This window comes from Panthera onca, chromosome X (assembly GCF_046562875.1).
Source record: "Panthera onca isolate mPanOnc1 chromosome X, mPanOnc1 haplotype 2, whole genome shotgun sequence".
NCBI lineage: Eukaryota > Metazoa > Chordata > Mammalia > Carnivora > Felidae > Panthera > Panthera onca.
Window position 1 is genome coordinate 13,007,365 of NC_138357.1, and position 17,827 is coordinate 13,025,191.

The 17,827-nt window shown below is 43.9% G+C and overlaps 1 protein-coding gene across 12 annotated transcripts in view; it reads left to right on the top strand.

Annotated features, from left to right (window-relative positions):
- The window catches only part of ATP11C (ATPase phospholipid transporting 11C (ATP11C blood group)), a 171,185-nt gene that overhangs the window by 1,001 nt on the left and 152,357 nt on the right, over positions 1–17,827 (top strand). Inside the window, exon 2 of one of the 12 annotated variants that reach the window (XM_081794229.1) lies at positions 1,593–1,900. The exons of the other annotated variants lie outside the window; for them this stretch is intronic. Within the exon in view, the coding sequence (XP_081650355.1) occupies positions 1,892–1,900 (9 nt within the window). The 5' untranslated portion in view covers positions 1,593–1,891. The remainder of the gene's footprint in view (positions 1–1,592; positions 1,901–17,827) is intronic. 12 annotated transcript variants of the gene reach the window in all.

The window sequence follows — 17,827 nt, forward strand, 5'->3', positions numbered from 1 at the left end:
TTTTCTGAGGGGGGGGAATTGCATCTCTGGGAGGCGCCGCCGCCACCCCCTTTTAGATTTTAACTGAACCGCGTTGCCCGGGCGGCCGGGGTGGGGAGGCAGGTAGGGCTCCCGGAGTCCCCCTCCCCCCTGGACCGTTGGACCGGAGCTTCCCGGGGCTGTTGCAAACTCTGTCTCCGACGGGGGGCCGCCCTCGGGCCGGATGGCGGGGGGATCGGCGGGGGGACCGGTCCAGGGGCCCCTCGGTTTGCCAATTAGTCGAAGATGGCGTTTGATTATCAGGGAGGTTGCTTTCTTTTGTTTCCTCTGCCACGAGCACATGGAGGTAAACCCAGACCTGTCACTGTGTCCCCAAAAAAGACCCGGGAGCTGGAGGCGAGGGCAGGACTCAGCCTTGCCCGGGGATCGGCCGGGCGCGGAGGCGGGGGTGGGGGTGGGGGTGCTGCTGACCAGAGGCCGGGCGAACTTTGGAGCCCCAGCCTAAGCCGCTCACCTTGAGGGTGTAATGAAAGCGAAGGCGATTGTCAGGGTGGGCTGGGTGGATGTGGAGCCGCCAGGAGGCTGCTCCGCCGCTCACGGGCGCCGGGTCTGGAGCCTCGCCGCGCCCTGAACGCCCCAGATCCCGAGCCGGTGAGCGAAGGCAGGCTCCGGCTGGACTCCACCGTCCACGTTTAGCCCTCGCCGATCCCCAGAAAAGGGAACTGCGTTTCCGTGGGACTTTGGCATTAGGGGGGAGCGATTTCTGGCTGCTGACTTTTCTGAGTAACCTGTTTACTCCTGGAGAGTACATTCAGCACGGAGCAAAGCAGGGACCATTGACTTCTATGCTGCTATTTGTAGCAACTTCCTTAATTGCAAGATGAGGTGGCGGGAATAGGATTTTATTTCTGCCAACGATGTGAAAGAAAGGGCTTCTCTGTAGATGTTGGTTTTTCAGTCGTTGAGAAAAATGGTTCGGTGCTGTGCGCTCCCACCCTAACCCACGGAAATAGGTGTTTGGAGAACTTGTCGATTCGGCCCTTTTCATGTGATTATTGCAAATCAAAGCATTGCTAACAGTTCTCAGGCGTCGGATGGATTTGCTCTCGTTTTTCTGCGTTTGAAAGTTTCACAAATGTACCCTGGCTAAAAGAAAGAATCGCGGCTCCCTTTTGAGGATATTATCACAGCAGTGCTGTATTACTGTTTTTGAAACGTTTACCTCATCCAGAAACATGTCTTTTGAAATTGGATCAGATTACCTGTGGCACAGAGCAGGAGAGGTTGTACATACCAAAGATCTTGAAATCTATAGGAATCGGCTTGTGCTGGATGCTTTGCTAAAGCAAGAGGCTAAAATTGGTCTCTCACATTGAGCCCGAGAAGGTACAAAAAGCATTGTACTTCATAGTTCTATTTCACATAGATTCCCGTGATCTTGGAGTGTTGTTTGGGGCCGCCAAAAAGGGAAAGGTGACAGAGAGCTAATTGTGATCTTTGGGAAAGGGTAATCTTTTCACATGGCACTTGTCTGGTGGAAAACAACCGGACCCTGGCTCATAATAAATTCATTAGCTTAAAATTGAGATGTCGACGTGCCCCGTTTGTTACAGGATTTGACCATTTGAAACCGTACGTGGTCGGAAAGCCCCCTTTGCTTTTCTGGTGCTCAGAGTGAACGATCTGCATTGTATGGGAGTCTGGTAATTAAGCAGTGCTGGCCCAGGAAGCTAGGGCATGCAGTAGAATTCGCAGCAGTCGTGCAGTGCCAGCCTGCAGGTTTGAGGCTAGTACTTTGCATCCCCGACCAAGATCTCTGCAGAGAATCACTTACGTTCGCTCACACTGAAATGAGCTTTGACCTCACTGTTCGCCTGAAATAACCCGACTGCTCGCATTTTCCTGCGCAACCATGACTATGGTAAGTCTCGGGAATTTGTACCAGTGCAATAAGCTGGAAGGTTCTCAGGAGTTGTACCTGAGCCTTAGGCCTAGGGCAAGGAATTCATCTGCAAGCCATTGGACCGAATGTGAAATATGCTGCTGAATACTCCTTACTAAAGAATGACTTCAGAATTGAGGGGGCAAATTTTGTCCTCCCTAGATCAGTGAGTCTGCCGTCCTCATCTTTTGCCTGGTAGAGATTATTTGAAGAGCACTCCCATTTAAATCACTAGAAGGCTACAGTTAAAGATTTAGGTTGGACTTGAAGACTTGCACAGCATCGTAGGTATAGTGCAAGTTGTGTTCTGTCTTAGGATCGCTTTTGTATTTCAGAGGTGGGGCTCTGAATTCCTTTAAAAATCAAGTGGTATTTTTTGTGTGTACCTATACGTATCTAAAATTGGCTTTGAATAGGACATAAATTACAGTGGTGTTGATTGTAGTTGTTGGTCACTGAAAATTAGATACGTGTCGCGGCTGGGCTTTCCATTTTCAACTTGACACGGGGAGTGAATGTTTCTTGGGCGTAGCATCATCTTCTGTGGCTCAGCACTCTTTGCTGAATCGTCTTAAAAATGCCATTTATTTCCCCAGGTTCTCTAGTTTCAAGCTAAAGGAAATCGTACTTCATTGTATTTCTTAAAGACATGGCCTTGACTTCCTTGCCATTAATAATCGACTTATTTTTTTCTGATGAATTATGACTTTCCTTTTGACAGTTTTGAGGTAGAAAGAAATTGGTGGATTTGGTGTAGGATTTGAGGGTTTAGGCATGTAGGGGGTGACTTCAGAGATCTAAGAGTTGGATGTCTGAGTATAATAAAAGCACCACCTGTTCCCAGTGCGACATCTCCATTTTCCAGAAATACGATAAATAAAAGATTACTAGCTTTGTCTATACAGTTTATTTCCTTTAATGGTATGTTCAGTTGGAAGTCTGGACTAGTTGATATTTAGGGGTCAGGGACTTTTATGTTATCCTTCTGTCCTTCATAAATTCCGAGTGATTACCATAGCATTTTCACACGGGTTTAAAGGTCTAATGACAGTCCAAACAACAAGAATTCCCCCCCCCCGCCCCTTTTTTAAATATTTTATTTTTAAGTAATCTCCACACCCAACATGGGGCTTAAACTCACAACCCCAACCAAGATCAAGAGCCGTGTCCTTCGCGAGAGAGCCAGCCAGGTGCCCCCCGCCACCACTTTTTTGATATTATTTCATGTTCAAGATTCAAAATAAGACATTGCTTGATGAAGTAGATCCAGGGAGGTTGGCCAAGTAGACGCTGTCAATTTAGCTTGTCAGAGCAATATTAAACAGGCCTGAATTTCTAGGTCATTGATAAATGAAAGCTTAAATTGTGAGTGTGAAATACTGGAAAAAATTTGTCTCTGATTCCAGAAGCTCTCAAACTGCTCTGGTTCCAGGAAGCATGCAGCATATAGTAATATATCACACAGAAAATGTCGTCGAATCAGTCAAAGAGGCCCAGGACTGGGAAGAAATTAGACTGAATAAGGTAGAATGAAAAATCAAAGACCAAAAGTATTGAAAATAATTAATGACATCGGTAGCTAACTTATTATTTTGAGTCCAAGGCAAGGCCAGGCTAGTCAGGCAATATTGGAAGCATTTAATCAATTAATAAAATAATTCAGGTAATTGCTGGTTTTCTTCTCCTCCTTCTTTTTCTTTTTTTTTTTTTAGCGAGAAAGTTCTCGGTTTCCTTCTTGAATTATCAGAGTACTAAGCTTTTCTTCCCCCGTTTCACTTTGCTAACAACCTTGGCCTGACATTACTGAGCACGGAAAATAGTGATGAGTTCATTTTATTATGTTTAGAAATTTACCCAAATAATGTGTGTTGCAGTATTTTTGCATTCACACCAGCCTTACAAGTAGTCTGTACATCTTGGCCCCTACCAGGTAGTTCCTACAAGGCTGGGTTGTTTTTAATTCCAGTGTAGTTAACATACAGTGTTATATTAGTTTCAGGTGTACAATATAGTGATTCAACTCTTCTAGACATTACTCAGTGCTCATCAAGATAAGGGTATTCTTAATCCCCTTCACCCATTTCACCTATCCTTCCTCCCCCCCCCCCCCCCCAACCCATACACAGCTGGGTTTAACGGTTGAATTTGACCTTACTAAAAGCAACCTTTTTAATCTTACAATAATTTCCTTTTAACTTGTTTGGCACCCTGGATCAGTTTTTTAAGAATTAAGCCCTCAAGCCCTAGGGCATCCATTGTGTGTAATAAATTATCTCTTTTGCATGCATTTGGAGATGAGGAATCCCAAAGGAGAAAGGCTGCCTTAACCCAAAAGCTCCTGGGGGTGGGGTGGGGGGGGGGGGGGGGGGGGAGGAACAGTTGGCAGTGTGCCAGGTGCATAGTAGGTGTTTGATAAATATTTTTTGAATGAACAGTTTTTATGTGTTTTGCATAAATAATAACTTATAGACAGTGATATTTATAGCAAATTCCTCCTTGTGAAGAGTGATTAAAGTTTCTGGCAACGAGCTCCTAAAATCCTTGGAATTTCCTGTGAGGAAAGCAATCAAAGGTATCTTTTGTTATGTTAATGAGGCAACTTCTGGAAAGCACCTCGGGTAGGGGGCCGGTTGCCAGGGGATCCAACCTTGTGATTAGAGGGTCGGAGCGTTCAGTCCCACTCTCAAGAGGGGAGGGAAGAGGGTCTGAAGAGTTCTATCACCACTGGCCAATGGGTTAATGTAGTCCTGCCTCTGTAAAGAAGCCTCCGTAAAAACCCAAAAGGACAGGGTTTGGAGACCTTCCGAGTAAGTGAGCATGGGGACAGTGGCTCAGCTGGAGAAGACATGGAAACTCTGCACCCTTTCCCGCAGACCTTGCCCTGTGCTTCTCTTCCCTCCGGCTCTTCCTGAGTTACGGGCTTTTATAATGTCCCACAAATCTAGTAAGTCAGCGGTTTCTCCGGGTCCTGTGAGTGGCTCTAGCAAATTAACAGAACCTGAGGATCAAGTTGTGGACTTGTGCCTGGTGTCCCGAGACCCAAGGTGAGCCTCCTTGGAACCTCCAGTTTGCACTTGGTTGGTCAGAAGCACAGATGATAATGTGGACTTGAGGTTGGCATCGGAAGTAGGGGGAAGTGTGGGCAAGTCTTAGAGGACCGAGCCCTTAAGTGGGGCGACCGGATGTTACCTCTGGGTAGATACTGCCAGAATTGAGTTGAATTGTAAGACAATCTGAGAATTGCTTGTTGGTGTGGAGGACCCCCCCCCCCCCCATTGGAATTGAGTGATCAGAGCCCACACTTTGGGGTATACCATATACTGATTACCAATTTTCTAAGTATTTGTATAAATACATCAAATGCCTAAACTATGCAGACCATAGTATAATCTTTCTTAGATGATTATGTCATCTATGATCTTGCAGAGCGTTATTTCATTCAACAGATACTCACTGAGCACCTACTATGTGTAGGGCACTATGATAGACCCTGTGCACACATGGGTGAGCTATAGATAACAGAGGACGAGGTGACTGCCCTATCTCTAACACAGTTGCGACATGCCACAAAACTTGCTTCTCACGAATAAGTTACTGTTGTATGCTTTTATTTGTCTTTCCACCATAAATAGAGGGTACAATTGCAGTTATTTTCTGGTGGTTTAGATTTCAGACAGAAAGGAATTTGTTGCATTCGACCCTTCAGTATGACCTATGCATGGCAAACTGCTCTTTTGCAAATAGATGCTAGTCTGATTCTGTGTAAGGTGGGAAACCTATTTGGGGATGATTCACTATGACTTGAAATAAATACTGTTTATTTATTTGCTATGATTTATTAAATAGCCTGAAAACAAATTTTGTGCTTTTTTTCCCCTGGTCTTTTTATTATTATTATTATTGTTGATTAAACAACATAAAATTCTGAAAGTCGTCTAAATACCTTCTGTAAAGGTTTACTGTTCCTGTTGACGACGGCTCCTAATTCAACCCTTGAGTAGGTGATATTGAGTACCTACATATCAGATGGTTTCCAGTGCTCTTAATGGACTTTGAGCAGAGGTGAGATTTGGGTAGGGGAAGCTGGCCATTTTCATATTGAAAATGAGCTGCTTTCCTCACCCAGGCTACCAGTGAACCACCAGCTGGGCAGTGGATTCTGGGAGGTAAAGGGTGGCCAGTGGCCCCCCTGGAAGAGCCATAACTAAATTCCCCGCGTCCGAGTGATACGCAGAGAACTAGGCAATGAGTCAATTCGTATACTGGTTTGTGGGAAAAATCATCAAGGCTGATTGCTTGTCTAACATGGACTGTCAGCTCTCCCCAAAGAGGGTGAAAGCATGGGACACAAAATAAAAATACTATTTTTTTCCGTTAGGGAGAAGGGTTTCCTGTACATCTGTAGTGCTTTATCTAGATTAATCTTTTGGATGTGGACTTTTGGAGATGGAGAGGAATTTTCTGAGTGGAGGCAGTTTCTGGGCTTCCACAAGTGAATCAGGTGCTGTTTTCAAGTTTACTTCTGTTCACTTAACACTTCACCTTCTTGGCTTGGCGTAAGGGTGGATCAGTGGTGATTGTAAAACAAACATTAGCATGACTGCAGCATCTGTTAAACCACTGCAGTTTAGTGACGAATGAGCACTCAGCACTGCAGGTATGGGTGTGGGGTGCCCTATGCCAGCACATTGGCAGACAGCCCCTCAATTACCACAGTGTATGGATGGATTGCTGCTTTGGCTGACTTCTTGATTATCTGGTTTATAGATAATGTTGGACCACGGGCATCCACATTTAGGAGGTTCATCGGTATTTCTGAAGTACAGATTGTCATTGATTTTTGCCCCATCTTTAATAGACTATAGAAGGATTAGCGAGGCCCATCCTGTTCAAGCAGATATTTGTTTTTGTAGGCTCCTTTATTATATGTTGTCTTAAAGTATTACGGTGGCTGTATTTTTCTCGTCTCTTCTTCGCCAAGTAAAATCAAAAATCCTGGAAAAATCAAAACCGTTTTCTTGATAATGATCTTGCAGCTAGCATAGCATCAAGTAAACAGTAGATGCTCAATAAATACTGGCTGAATTGTTTTGAACTGCAGACACAGCCTTGCCTCTGTAATGACAGGTGAAAATGATCAGAAAAAAGTAACACTCTCCTACCTGCTTGAAGAGTAATCAGAAAAACTTGAGCGTTTACATGAGGCTCTTTTCTTCATTCAAAAGATTATGTTTAGCACCTTCCCCTTCCTTGGCCATACATAAACAACTAAAATTCTGTACTGTCCTCAGCTTCTAAAATTATGAGTAAATTTATATCCTTTTTGTTAAATGCCGTTCACAAGCTTATATTTTCTGTTGCCACCAGCACATCAAATCTTTTTTTGAAAAACAAAGCTGTAGTGTTAACCCTCCAAGAGCTGTAGATCTCTTGCCGTTCCCTGGTACACGTGCATTACTTGAACTCAGGATCTCACTTAGTATTTGGTGCTGGGAATGGAAGATACTTTCCTGTTTGCACCTCATTGCCATTAGTTGGATGGATACCTGTAGCGAGAAGGCAGAGCACACCAGAGGAACTGTAGAGTTTGAGGAATTTGGAAGCAGTTTTGCTGTGAAAAGAGCCTCAGCCTTGTTAAAAGGGTGGGTGTGAGTCTTAGTTCCGCCCTTTACTGCCCAGCTTGGGAAATTGGGCACCGTGCTTCATATACCTCAAAATGTTTATCAAGGTGTAGTCTTTGGACTCCTTGCATCAGAATCATCTGGGCTACTCGGGCACCTGGGCGGCTCAGTCCGTTAAGCCTCCGACTTCCGCTCAGGTCATGATCGATCTCACAGTCCTTGAGTTCGAGCCCCGCATCGGGCTGTGTGCTGACGGCTCAGAGCCCGGAGCCTGCTTCGGATTCTGTGTCTCCCTCTCTCTCGGCCCCTCCCCCACGCGCTCTGTCTCTTTCTCTCTCTCTCTCTCTCTCTCTCTCTCTCTCTCAAAAATAAATAAACATAAAAAGAATCATCTGGGCTACTTATTATAAATGGATTCCTAGGACTCAAGCCTATTGAATCCGAGTCTCAGGTCCTACAAAACTGCATTTTTAGCAAGCACTCCAGATGGTTCTGAAATTCACTAAAATGTAAGAGCACTCATGTCATAAACACTGAAATGTGTACATTCTCTCTGTTCACCTGTCTGAACTTGACTTTTCCTCATCTATAGAATGAACGTAATAATACCTATTTCACAAGGTTGTTGGAAAAATGTTTGGTGCACGATTCCACACTGTACCAATTGTGTCAGAGGTCCCCAAAACCACTCCCAGGTTTGATGGTTTACTGGCAGAACTCACAGGACTTTGCATATAGTTGTGCTCACAGCTCTGATTTATTAGAGCAAAAGGATACAAAGCAAAGTCAGCAGAGGAAAAAGGTGCATGGGGCCAAGTCTGGAGGAAACCAGGCACGGCTTCCAGCAGTCCTCTCCGCACTGTGGTCACACGGGCGTGCAATGGTAACTCTGCTACACATTTATGTTACGAAATGCTGGTAGTTTTCAGTGAAGGCAAATGACTTGCCCACGGCCATTAAGCTAATCAGCAGCAGAATTGAGACCATCTGAGACTCCGGCCGTCGCTACCACCTTTTCTCTGCTGCACACAGCCATGTTCCTGGATTATGGGTCATTCTTTTTCACGCTGTTGGTCGCATCCACTTTTTGTCACTTGCAGCAGAAGAGCCGCCTGCCGCTGGTAAATTGATGCGCCCAGTGGGGGAGCCAGGAAGTATTGATGTTTCTGCCAGTTTAGCGTCAACACTTGCTGGTTTCCTCTCTGGAGCATCTCCGAGTTCGTGGATTTTCAGTTTTTCCCGACTTTTGGATTTTTGTTACTACCCACTCCCCTCCTCGTCCCATTCACTTACCCATAGTCTCCACATTCATTTGCATCATGACTTCATCGCATTCTGTACATGGCCAGCTGTTAGCTCATGGGCAGCTGGGAGGCTGGGGGGGGTGGTAACAATTCCAAAGTGCAGGCATACTGAAGAGTATTTAGTCAAGAATGACCATACAGGAAAAAATGCCAAAAGAAAACAAAAGAGTAACATTCTTGGGTTGATGAATGGATTTTATGGCAATATGTATAAATATTGTTTTATTGCAGGGGTGTTTTTTGAGTTTTACAGTCCTGAAAAACCCCAGGGATATCTCTGGTCATTGTTAAGTTTCAGTCTTTTTTTGCCGTTATCAAAAAAGAAAATTAATAATTCTTTTATGATTTGGGCAAAGAATAAATCAGGAACTCCTACTGAAAAATGTAGTAATCCTACAGATCAACAGGGAGCAGAAGCTAGGAGGGAACTGTCACAAATAAGTAACAGCTGGGTAGAGCAGATTATGTAAGCTACACCTGTTGCGGAAGCAGTGGGAATGTTCTTTAAGCTTCACAATTAACGTAGTTTGCAATAATATGGATTAAGGTGTCTATGGTATAGTGCACAATTTACTTCGGCTTCTTTTCTGAAAATGTTGCTGTGAATCACAGGCTTCCTTTGAACCCTCCTACCCTACTTGTGCTGTAGAAGTATGTGAGGCACAAGCCCTGCCCTCCGGGAGTTTGCAGTCTGTTAGAAGACGGCTTACGAGACCAGCCTCCTTACGAGGCATTTGGTCATTCATCAGTGCTGTCCTTTTTAAGAGGCACACACAGTAAGTGCAGCCGACTTTCGGAGGAGAGCGCTGAATTTCACTCTGGCTGCTGTGGCTGGAGGAGGGATTTATAGAGGAGGTGGCATGTGAACTGGGTGGTAAGGGACCCAAAGGATTGAAGTTCATGGGACTTTAGGGACGGGCAACCTCATTACAGGAAGAGGCAATCATCGGAGCAGTTGGGCCAAGTTACTGCTCATGGTACCTGGAGCAGCCGAGCCAGCCAGTGCAGAAGGCACAGGTTCCAGCTCCAAATGCTGGAGAAAGACCGAAACCTGGGTTTTTAATGCCTTATGTTTGCTGTGCTGAAATTTAAACTTTAAAAAAGGGAAACCTAAAACTGGACATCAGGCAGCTTTCGGTTGTCAGAGCAGTAGCTCTAGGAATCTTCCTGTAGACTCTTCTGAAATCCATGACTCCAATGACGGTGGTCATCCGTCTTCTGATCTGGTGCAGGAACAATAAGGTAGGAGCTGGGATGGAAGTATTTGGGGTAATGCTTCAAGACACTGCTTCGTATAGTATATAATTGGTTATTTGTCTTGCTTACATCGTGGGTGCACACTTTCAGAAACTTCCTATGTGGAGACATTGCAGTAGGTAGTTTTTATCTTGAGTACTGGTGGTCGTATATAGGCATACCTTGTTTTCTTGTGCTTCATTTTACTGTGCTTTCCAGATACCGGGGTGTGTGTATGTGTGTGTGTGTGTGTTTGTGTGTGTGTGTGTTTTAACAAATGTTTGTTGCAACCCTGTGTTGAGCAGGTCTATCAGCACCGCTTTTCCAACAGCATTTGCCCATTTTGTGTCTCTGTGTCACAGTTTGGTAATTCTCACAATATTTCAAACTTTTTCATTATTTTTATATTTGTTATGGTGATCTGTGAAGTGATTATGACTGGCTGAAGGCTGAAACGATGGTTAGCGGTTTTTTTCGCAATAAGGGTTTTTAGCAGTAAAATTTTAAAACGAGGGTAGATGCGTTATTTTTTTTAGACAGTGCTATTGCACACATAACAGACTGCAGTATTTTGTAAACATAACTTTTTAAAAAGATTTTTATTTTGAAGTAATCTGTGTACCCAACGCGGGGCGTGAACTCACAACTCTGAGATCAAGAGTCATACGCTGTACTGACTGGGCCAGCCAGGCGCCCCAGTAAACATAACTTTTATATTCACTAGGAAACCAAAAAATTCACGTGACTCACTTTATTGTGCTATTCACTTTATTGTAGTTGTCTGGCACCGACCCTGCAATATTTCCGAGGTATGACTGTATTTAAAAAGCTGGGGATCAGGCCTTGGTCCAGAAGTACATTCCTTACGGTAACACTTCTATTTCACTGCCACTAGACAACATGACTCTTGATAGACCTTCAATCTTGACTATATCGTCATGCCTTAATCAGAACATGAATTACATCTTATCTCCTCACAACCAGTGTATCACTACGTGATGTTTTGGGTTTTGTTTGTTTGTTTGTTTGTTTTAATGTCTGCTTATTTGAGAGAGAAAGAGCACGAGCTGGAGAGGAGCAGAGAGAGAGGGAGAGAGACAGTCCCCAGCAGGCACCGTGCCACCAGCGAGTGCAGAGCCGGGTGCAGGGCTCGATCTCACAAACTGCGATCGTGACCTGAGCCAAAATCGGGAGTCGGATGCTTGACCGACCGAGCGACCCAGGCACGCCTCACCCCCGGATGTCGATGCCGCTTTTCTTTTTACCGTCACGACTGCCACGCTAGCCCAAGTCGTCAGCATCTCTCCTCTTTCGTATTTGTTCTTCCTCCGGTCTTCCCCCTTTCAGCAAATGGCCTCATCCCCGGTCCATTCGCTCTCGGGAGAAACCTGGCGGTCATCCTTGATCCGCCTTTCCCTGGATCTCCCACATCTAGCAGCGAATCCAGAATTCTGTTTCTCAGAGGACTCTGAAGTCTGTCCACTTCTCCGCACGTCCACCTCTGCTGCCATTCAGGTCCAGGCTGCCGCTGTCACTTGCCTGGACCGTTGCAATAGATGATCTCATCCACCCCTGCCCTCTCCAGTGTATTCTCCACGCGGCACCAGACGGCTCTTTCACAGATGCGTGTCGGAAAGCCTGCAGTGACTTTCCTGTGTCCTCTGGATAAAAATCTGACCAGTATCAGCTTGTACTCTTCTGCACTTTTTTTGTTGTTGTTCGTGTTCACTTTTAGACATTGAGGTATTATAGGAGCGCCTGGGTGGCTCAGTCGGTTGGGCGACTGACTTCGGCTCGGGTCATGATCTCACGGTTCGTGGGTTCGAGCCCCACATCGGGCTCTGTGCTGACAGCTCAGAGCCTGGAGCCTGCTTCTGATTCTGTGTCTCCCTCTCTCTGCACCTCCCCTGCTCGTGCTCTCTTTCTGACTCAAAAATAAATAAATGTTAACAAAAAAATTTTTTTTAAAATAAATAAGTAAATAAAAATTGAGAGATTATTCCCATAGCCAAAAATTCACCATTTTAAAATTTTTTTTTTTTTTTTTAACGTTTATTTATTTTTGAGACAGAGAGAGACAGAGCACGAACGGGGGAGGGGCAGAGAGAGAGGGAGACACAGAATCGGAAGCAGGCTCCAGGCTCTGAGCCATCAGCCCAGAGCCCGACGCGGGGCTCGAACTCTTGGACTCACAGACCGTGAGATCGTGACCTGAGCTGAAGTCGGCCGCTTAACCGACTAAGCCACCCGGGCGCCCCAAAAATTCACCATTTTAAAGTGTACACTTAAGTGGGTTTTTTTTTGTGTGGGTTTTTTTTTTCCCTTCACGTTATTATTTAAATCCCAGGTAGTTAACATAGAGTGTAATATTAGTTTCAAGTATGGGATTGAGTGATTCATCATTAAATGGTTTTTAGTATATTAACTATTTGGCACAACCATTACTACAGTCTAATTTCAGAACATTTTTATCACCCCAACAAGAAACCACGTACCTATTAGTGCTTAGTCCCAGTCTCTCCCTGCAGGCCCCGGCAACCCTCGCATTTACTTAATCATCACCGGGGATTTGCCTTTTCTGGACATTTCACGTAAATGGACTCACAGTATTTGCTCTTTTGTGATTGACTTCTCTCCTTTAGCGTGATGTTCTCAAGGCTTTTAAATCCATGTTGTAGCCTGTATCAGTACTTCATTCTTTTTTCTTTTTTTTTACGTTTATTTATTTTTGGGACAGAGAGAGACAGAGCATGAACGGGGGAGGGGCAGAGAGAGAGGGAGACACAGAATCGGAAGCAGGCTCCAGGCTCTGAGCCATCAGCCCAGAGCCCGACGCGGGGCTCGAACTCACGGACCGCGAGATCGTGACCTGAGCTGAAGTCGGACGCTCAACCGACTGAGCCACCCAGTCACCCCTCTTTTTTCTTTTTTTAAAAAAATATTCCCAAGTTACCTAACAGGCGGTTGTAGTCTTGGCTTCCAGAGTAGATTCCCGTGATTCATCACTAACCTACAACACCCAGTGCTCGTCCCAACAAGTGCCCTCCTCAGTGCCCATCACCCGTTTTCCCCTCTCCCATCAACTCTCAGTTTGTTCCCTGTATTTAAGACCCTCTTATGGGTTGCCTACTACTTCATTCTTTTTTATGGCTCAGTGATAGTCCATCGAATGGATGTACCACATTTTGTTTTATCCATTGATCAGGTGATGGACGTTTGGATTATTTACACTTTTTGGTTATTGTGAATAATGCTGTGTTGAACATTTTTGTATATGCTTTTGTGTGGGCATATGTTTTCAATTCTCTTGGGTATATACCTAGGAATAGAATTGCTTTGTTATATGGTAATTCTGTGTATAACTTTTTTGAGAAACTGCTGAACTTTCCCACAGCCTTCCTCACTTCTTTTTTTTTAAAGAGAAATTATTCTTAAGTTTGTTTGTTTGTTTATTTATAATCTCTACACCCAACGCGAGGCTTGAACTCACAACCCCGAAATCAGTAGTCGCATGTTCTTCCAACTAGGCCAGCCAGACGCCCCTTCAAAGAGAATTTTGAATTGTGGTGAAAAGCACATAACATAAAATTTAACATCCTAAAGATTTTTTTAAGTGTGTAGTTCAGTCGTGTTAAGTATAATCACGTTGTTTTGCAACTGGTCTACAGAACTTTTTCATCTTGCAAAACTGAAACTCTGTGCCCATTAAACAGCGACTCTTCCGTTCCCCTCACTCTTCTCTCCCCCCAAGCCCCTGGCAACCACCATTCTACTTCCTGTTTTATGAATTCAACTACTTTAGATGCCTTTTATAAATGGAGTCATCCTGTATTTTTCTTTTTGTGATTGGCTAATTTCACTTTGCCTAATGTCCCCGAGGTTCATCCATGTCGTAGCATGTGATAGGACTTCTTTTTTAAGGCTCTCTCTATATACCACACTTTGTTCACCCATCCATCCATCCACTGATGGATATTTGGGTCGCTTCCACCTTTTGACTATTGTGAATAACGTGGCTGTTAACAAAGGTGTGCAAATATCTCTTCCAGATGATGATTTTAAGTAGAAGAAAGAAACAAATAGAATTGCTGGATCATATGGTGGTTTCATGTTTAATTTTTTGAGGCACCTCTGAACAGTTTTCCATAGTAGCTGAAGGATTCCAACTTCTCCCCTTCCTAGCCAACGCTGTTTTGTTATAGGAGCCAGCCATTTTCATTGGCGTGTGGTGATAGTTCATTGTGGTTTAGATTTGCATTTCTCAGATGATGAGTCAAGTGAAGCATCTTTTCACATGCTTTCGGCCATTTGTATATCACTGGAGAAATGTCTATTCCAAGTGGTTTGCCAATTTTTTATTGAGTTATTTGGGTTTTTGTTGTTCGGTTGTAGCAGTTCTTTATGTATTCTAGATACTAACCCTTTATCCCGTACGTGGTTTCCAAATACGTTCTTTTATTCCATAGATTGCCTTTTTACTTTGTTGATTGTTTCCTTTGAGGCATAGAAGTTTTTAAACTTGATACCCCCGTTGTCTTTTGGCTTTTGTTTCTTGTGCTTTTTAGCGATATATCTAAGAAGTAATTACCAAATCCAGTGGGTCATGAAGCTTTTCCCCTGTTTTCTTCTAGGATTTTTATCGTTTCAGGTCTTACATTTAGGGTTTTGATCCAGTTTACATTGGCTTTTGTATATGGTGTAAGGGAAGGATCCAATTTCATTCTTTTGCATGTGGACATCCAGTTTTTCCAGTGCCCTTTGTTGAAAAGACTGTCTTTTCCTCATTGAGAGGCCTTGGCATCTTTCTTGCAGATTTTTTTTTTTTTTTTAAGATTTTATTTTCAAGTAACCTCTGTACCCAGTGTGGGGATCAAATCCACAACTCCAAGATCAAGAGTTGCATGCTCTTCTGACTGAGCCAGCCAGGTGCCCCTTGAAGATCATTTGACCATATACATGAGGGTTTATTTCTGCACTCTCTTCTATTCTCTTGGCCTATATGTCTGTCTCTATACCTGTACTACCCTGTTTTGATTACTGTAGCTTTGTAGTATGTCTTGAAATCACAAAATACGAGACCTCCTCCAACCGTCTTCTTTTTCAAGATTGTTTTGGCTATCCAGGGCCCCTTGAGGTCCTGTATGGATCTCAGGATGGATTTTTCGATTTCTTCACAAAATAGTCCTCATTTTTTGTGTTCTGTCTGCCCCAGGATCCTGTCTGGTAAACTGCTCTGTGGCAGTCATTTGCCTCCATTCTTAATTCCTCTCCCAGAGCTCAGCTTAATCATCACTTCCCCAAGGAAGCCGCCCCTGTCCTTCCCTCAGACAACGCCTGCTTTCCAGGTTCAGAGCATTATGAGCCTTTCCTTTATACTCTTGTCACAGTTGACTTTACATTTGCGTATTAAACTCGTTGGCTCACTTACATGGTATCGACCTTCCCTCTACAGAGGAAATTTCCTGAAGGTGAGAACTGTGACCGTCTTCGCTTATTGCTGTGTCACTAATGCCTCAGTGCCTGGTTTAAGCCCTTAATACGCGAGGATGGGAGTAACCTTATCATATTTATATGGATCAAAATTTGAAATGGGTTTTCTTCATAATTTTTTTTTGTATTTTTCATTTTACCTTTAGTATAGGCATTTGTGTTCTGTTAGGCTGTGTGCAGAGATAATTATTCAGGTCAGTGCCTTGAATTACTGATCCTTGGCTTCATATATGTTGCGGGTTTGTGGAATTTAGTTGTAAGTTGTCTGTGTCTTCTTATTATAATAACAGCTAAAAACAGAGTGCTAAGTTCCTGGCATTGTTTTAAGTGCTTTACAAGCATTAGTTCGTTATATGCATTTGCTTACCGTGGATAGGGTTTTCCGGAATCAATAGGCTCTGTGTATGTGTTTACATATATGTAAATACCTACGTATTTAACGTTCACTGTTATGTATGTTTGTAAATAAGCTTCCTCGTGTATGTGTGTGTGTAAAACTTCATGTATGTGTGTGTATATATATACATATAAACTTATTTGAAGGAAATGACTCATGATTATGGAGGTTGACAAATCCTGAGACCTGCAGTTAGCAAGCTGGAGACCCAAGAGAGCCAATGGCGTAGTTAAAGTCCAAGAGGGAAGGCCTGAGAACCAGGAGAGCTGATGATGTAAGTTCCAATCCAAGAGCCAGCATTTCAGTTCGAGTCCAAAGGCAGGTGAAATCAATGCCCCAGCTCCAAGGGCTATGAGACAGGAGTTCCCCTTGACTGGAGGAAAGTCAGTCTTTTTTGTTGTCTTCAGGCTTTCAGCTGGTTGGATGAAGTCCGCTAGCCTTACGGAGGACAGTCTGCTTTACTCTGTCTGCCAATGCGGATGTTCATCCCGTCCGGAAATACCCTCACGGACACACCTAGAATAACGTTTGACCAAATATCGGGGCCCTGCGTGGCCCGGTCAAGAGAAGGCATTAAAATTAACCGTCACACTTACTTCCTAGGATCATGTGCAGATGAATGAACAATCTAAAGTGTACAGAGATCAGGAATAGAAGACCTTACTGTAAGTAACTAGTTTGCTAGGCTTTGTCTCTAAAATGAGGGGCTTGGACTGCTACACGGTCTGTAAAGGCTCAGCGAGTCCTAGAGACCCTCCAGTTCTCCAGCCTCTTCATTTTACAGCGGAGGAAATGGACAGAGAGGGCAAATGGCTTGTCCGAGACTATTCAGTGAATGGGAGTTCAGAGATAGGGAATCCTACGCTCAGCTCTGTTACGTACGTCCTCCGTTTCCTCTTCTGGGAATTGTGAGGGCTCTTGGGTCATCTCTATTTAAGTTCTCTTCTATAATTTTGTAGTATTTGTTTTAGGCTTCACAGTCAAGCAGTGGAATGTTTTTTACTGTTTACTATTGGGCTGTTTATCAGCGTTACTCCTCGGGTCTCCATCTCTTGGTTGCTCATTTGACTGTACTCTACCCCAAACTTGGGTCTCTTTAATGAGTGCAGGCTAAATTGTCTATACTTTGAATAGGCACAATGACAACCTTTAGGCTGTTCATGCTGTTCATTGTCTTTTAACAGTGGTTGTACTTTTTAGTTTTACACCGACCCGAATGATGGAGGGTCACGTGTAGACCTGTGCCTGTGCTAGTATTATGTTCTAGAACTCAACTCAACTCTGATTACGTTGACCTCTTAGCTGACAGTTCTAATGGAGGAGAGCATTTTTGGTGATGCTAAAATATGATGGGTAAGCTTCCTGGGGAGCACCACCCCTGTTTTCTTTGCCAGTGGCCTCCTGGCATTATTTCCCGGAGACCCTCTTACTCCTCTGTACTTACGAACACAATTAGCTGCACCATGGTAGATAGAGAGGCAGCCCTTGGATTGCCTGAGTGACAGCAGCTGGGAGACAATAGGAGGCAATGGGTAGACATTTCATAGGTATAAATTTTAGAACCAGTAGTGTGATGGAGTAGAATTCGGTGCTTGCTCTGTTTTTTATAGCCAGTGATTCAACCAGAGGATAATACCAATAGCAAGGGAGCGGTTTCATGAAATGGAATTCTGTAAATCTATTTTAAGAGTCATAATCACTTGTTAATTTAGGTCAGACCCTAGACATTGATGGAAAGTATCAGTAGAATATATATCCGTTTTGAAATACAAGGCAGTATGATTAAACTCTTCTTGTGCAAAAGTAGACATATTACACGTGACCTAACCAAAGATACAATGAAAGCCGTGTAATCATT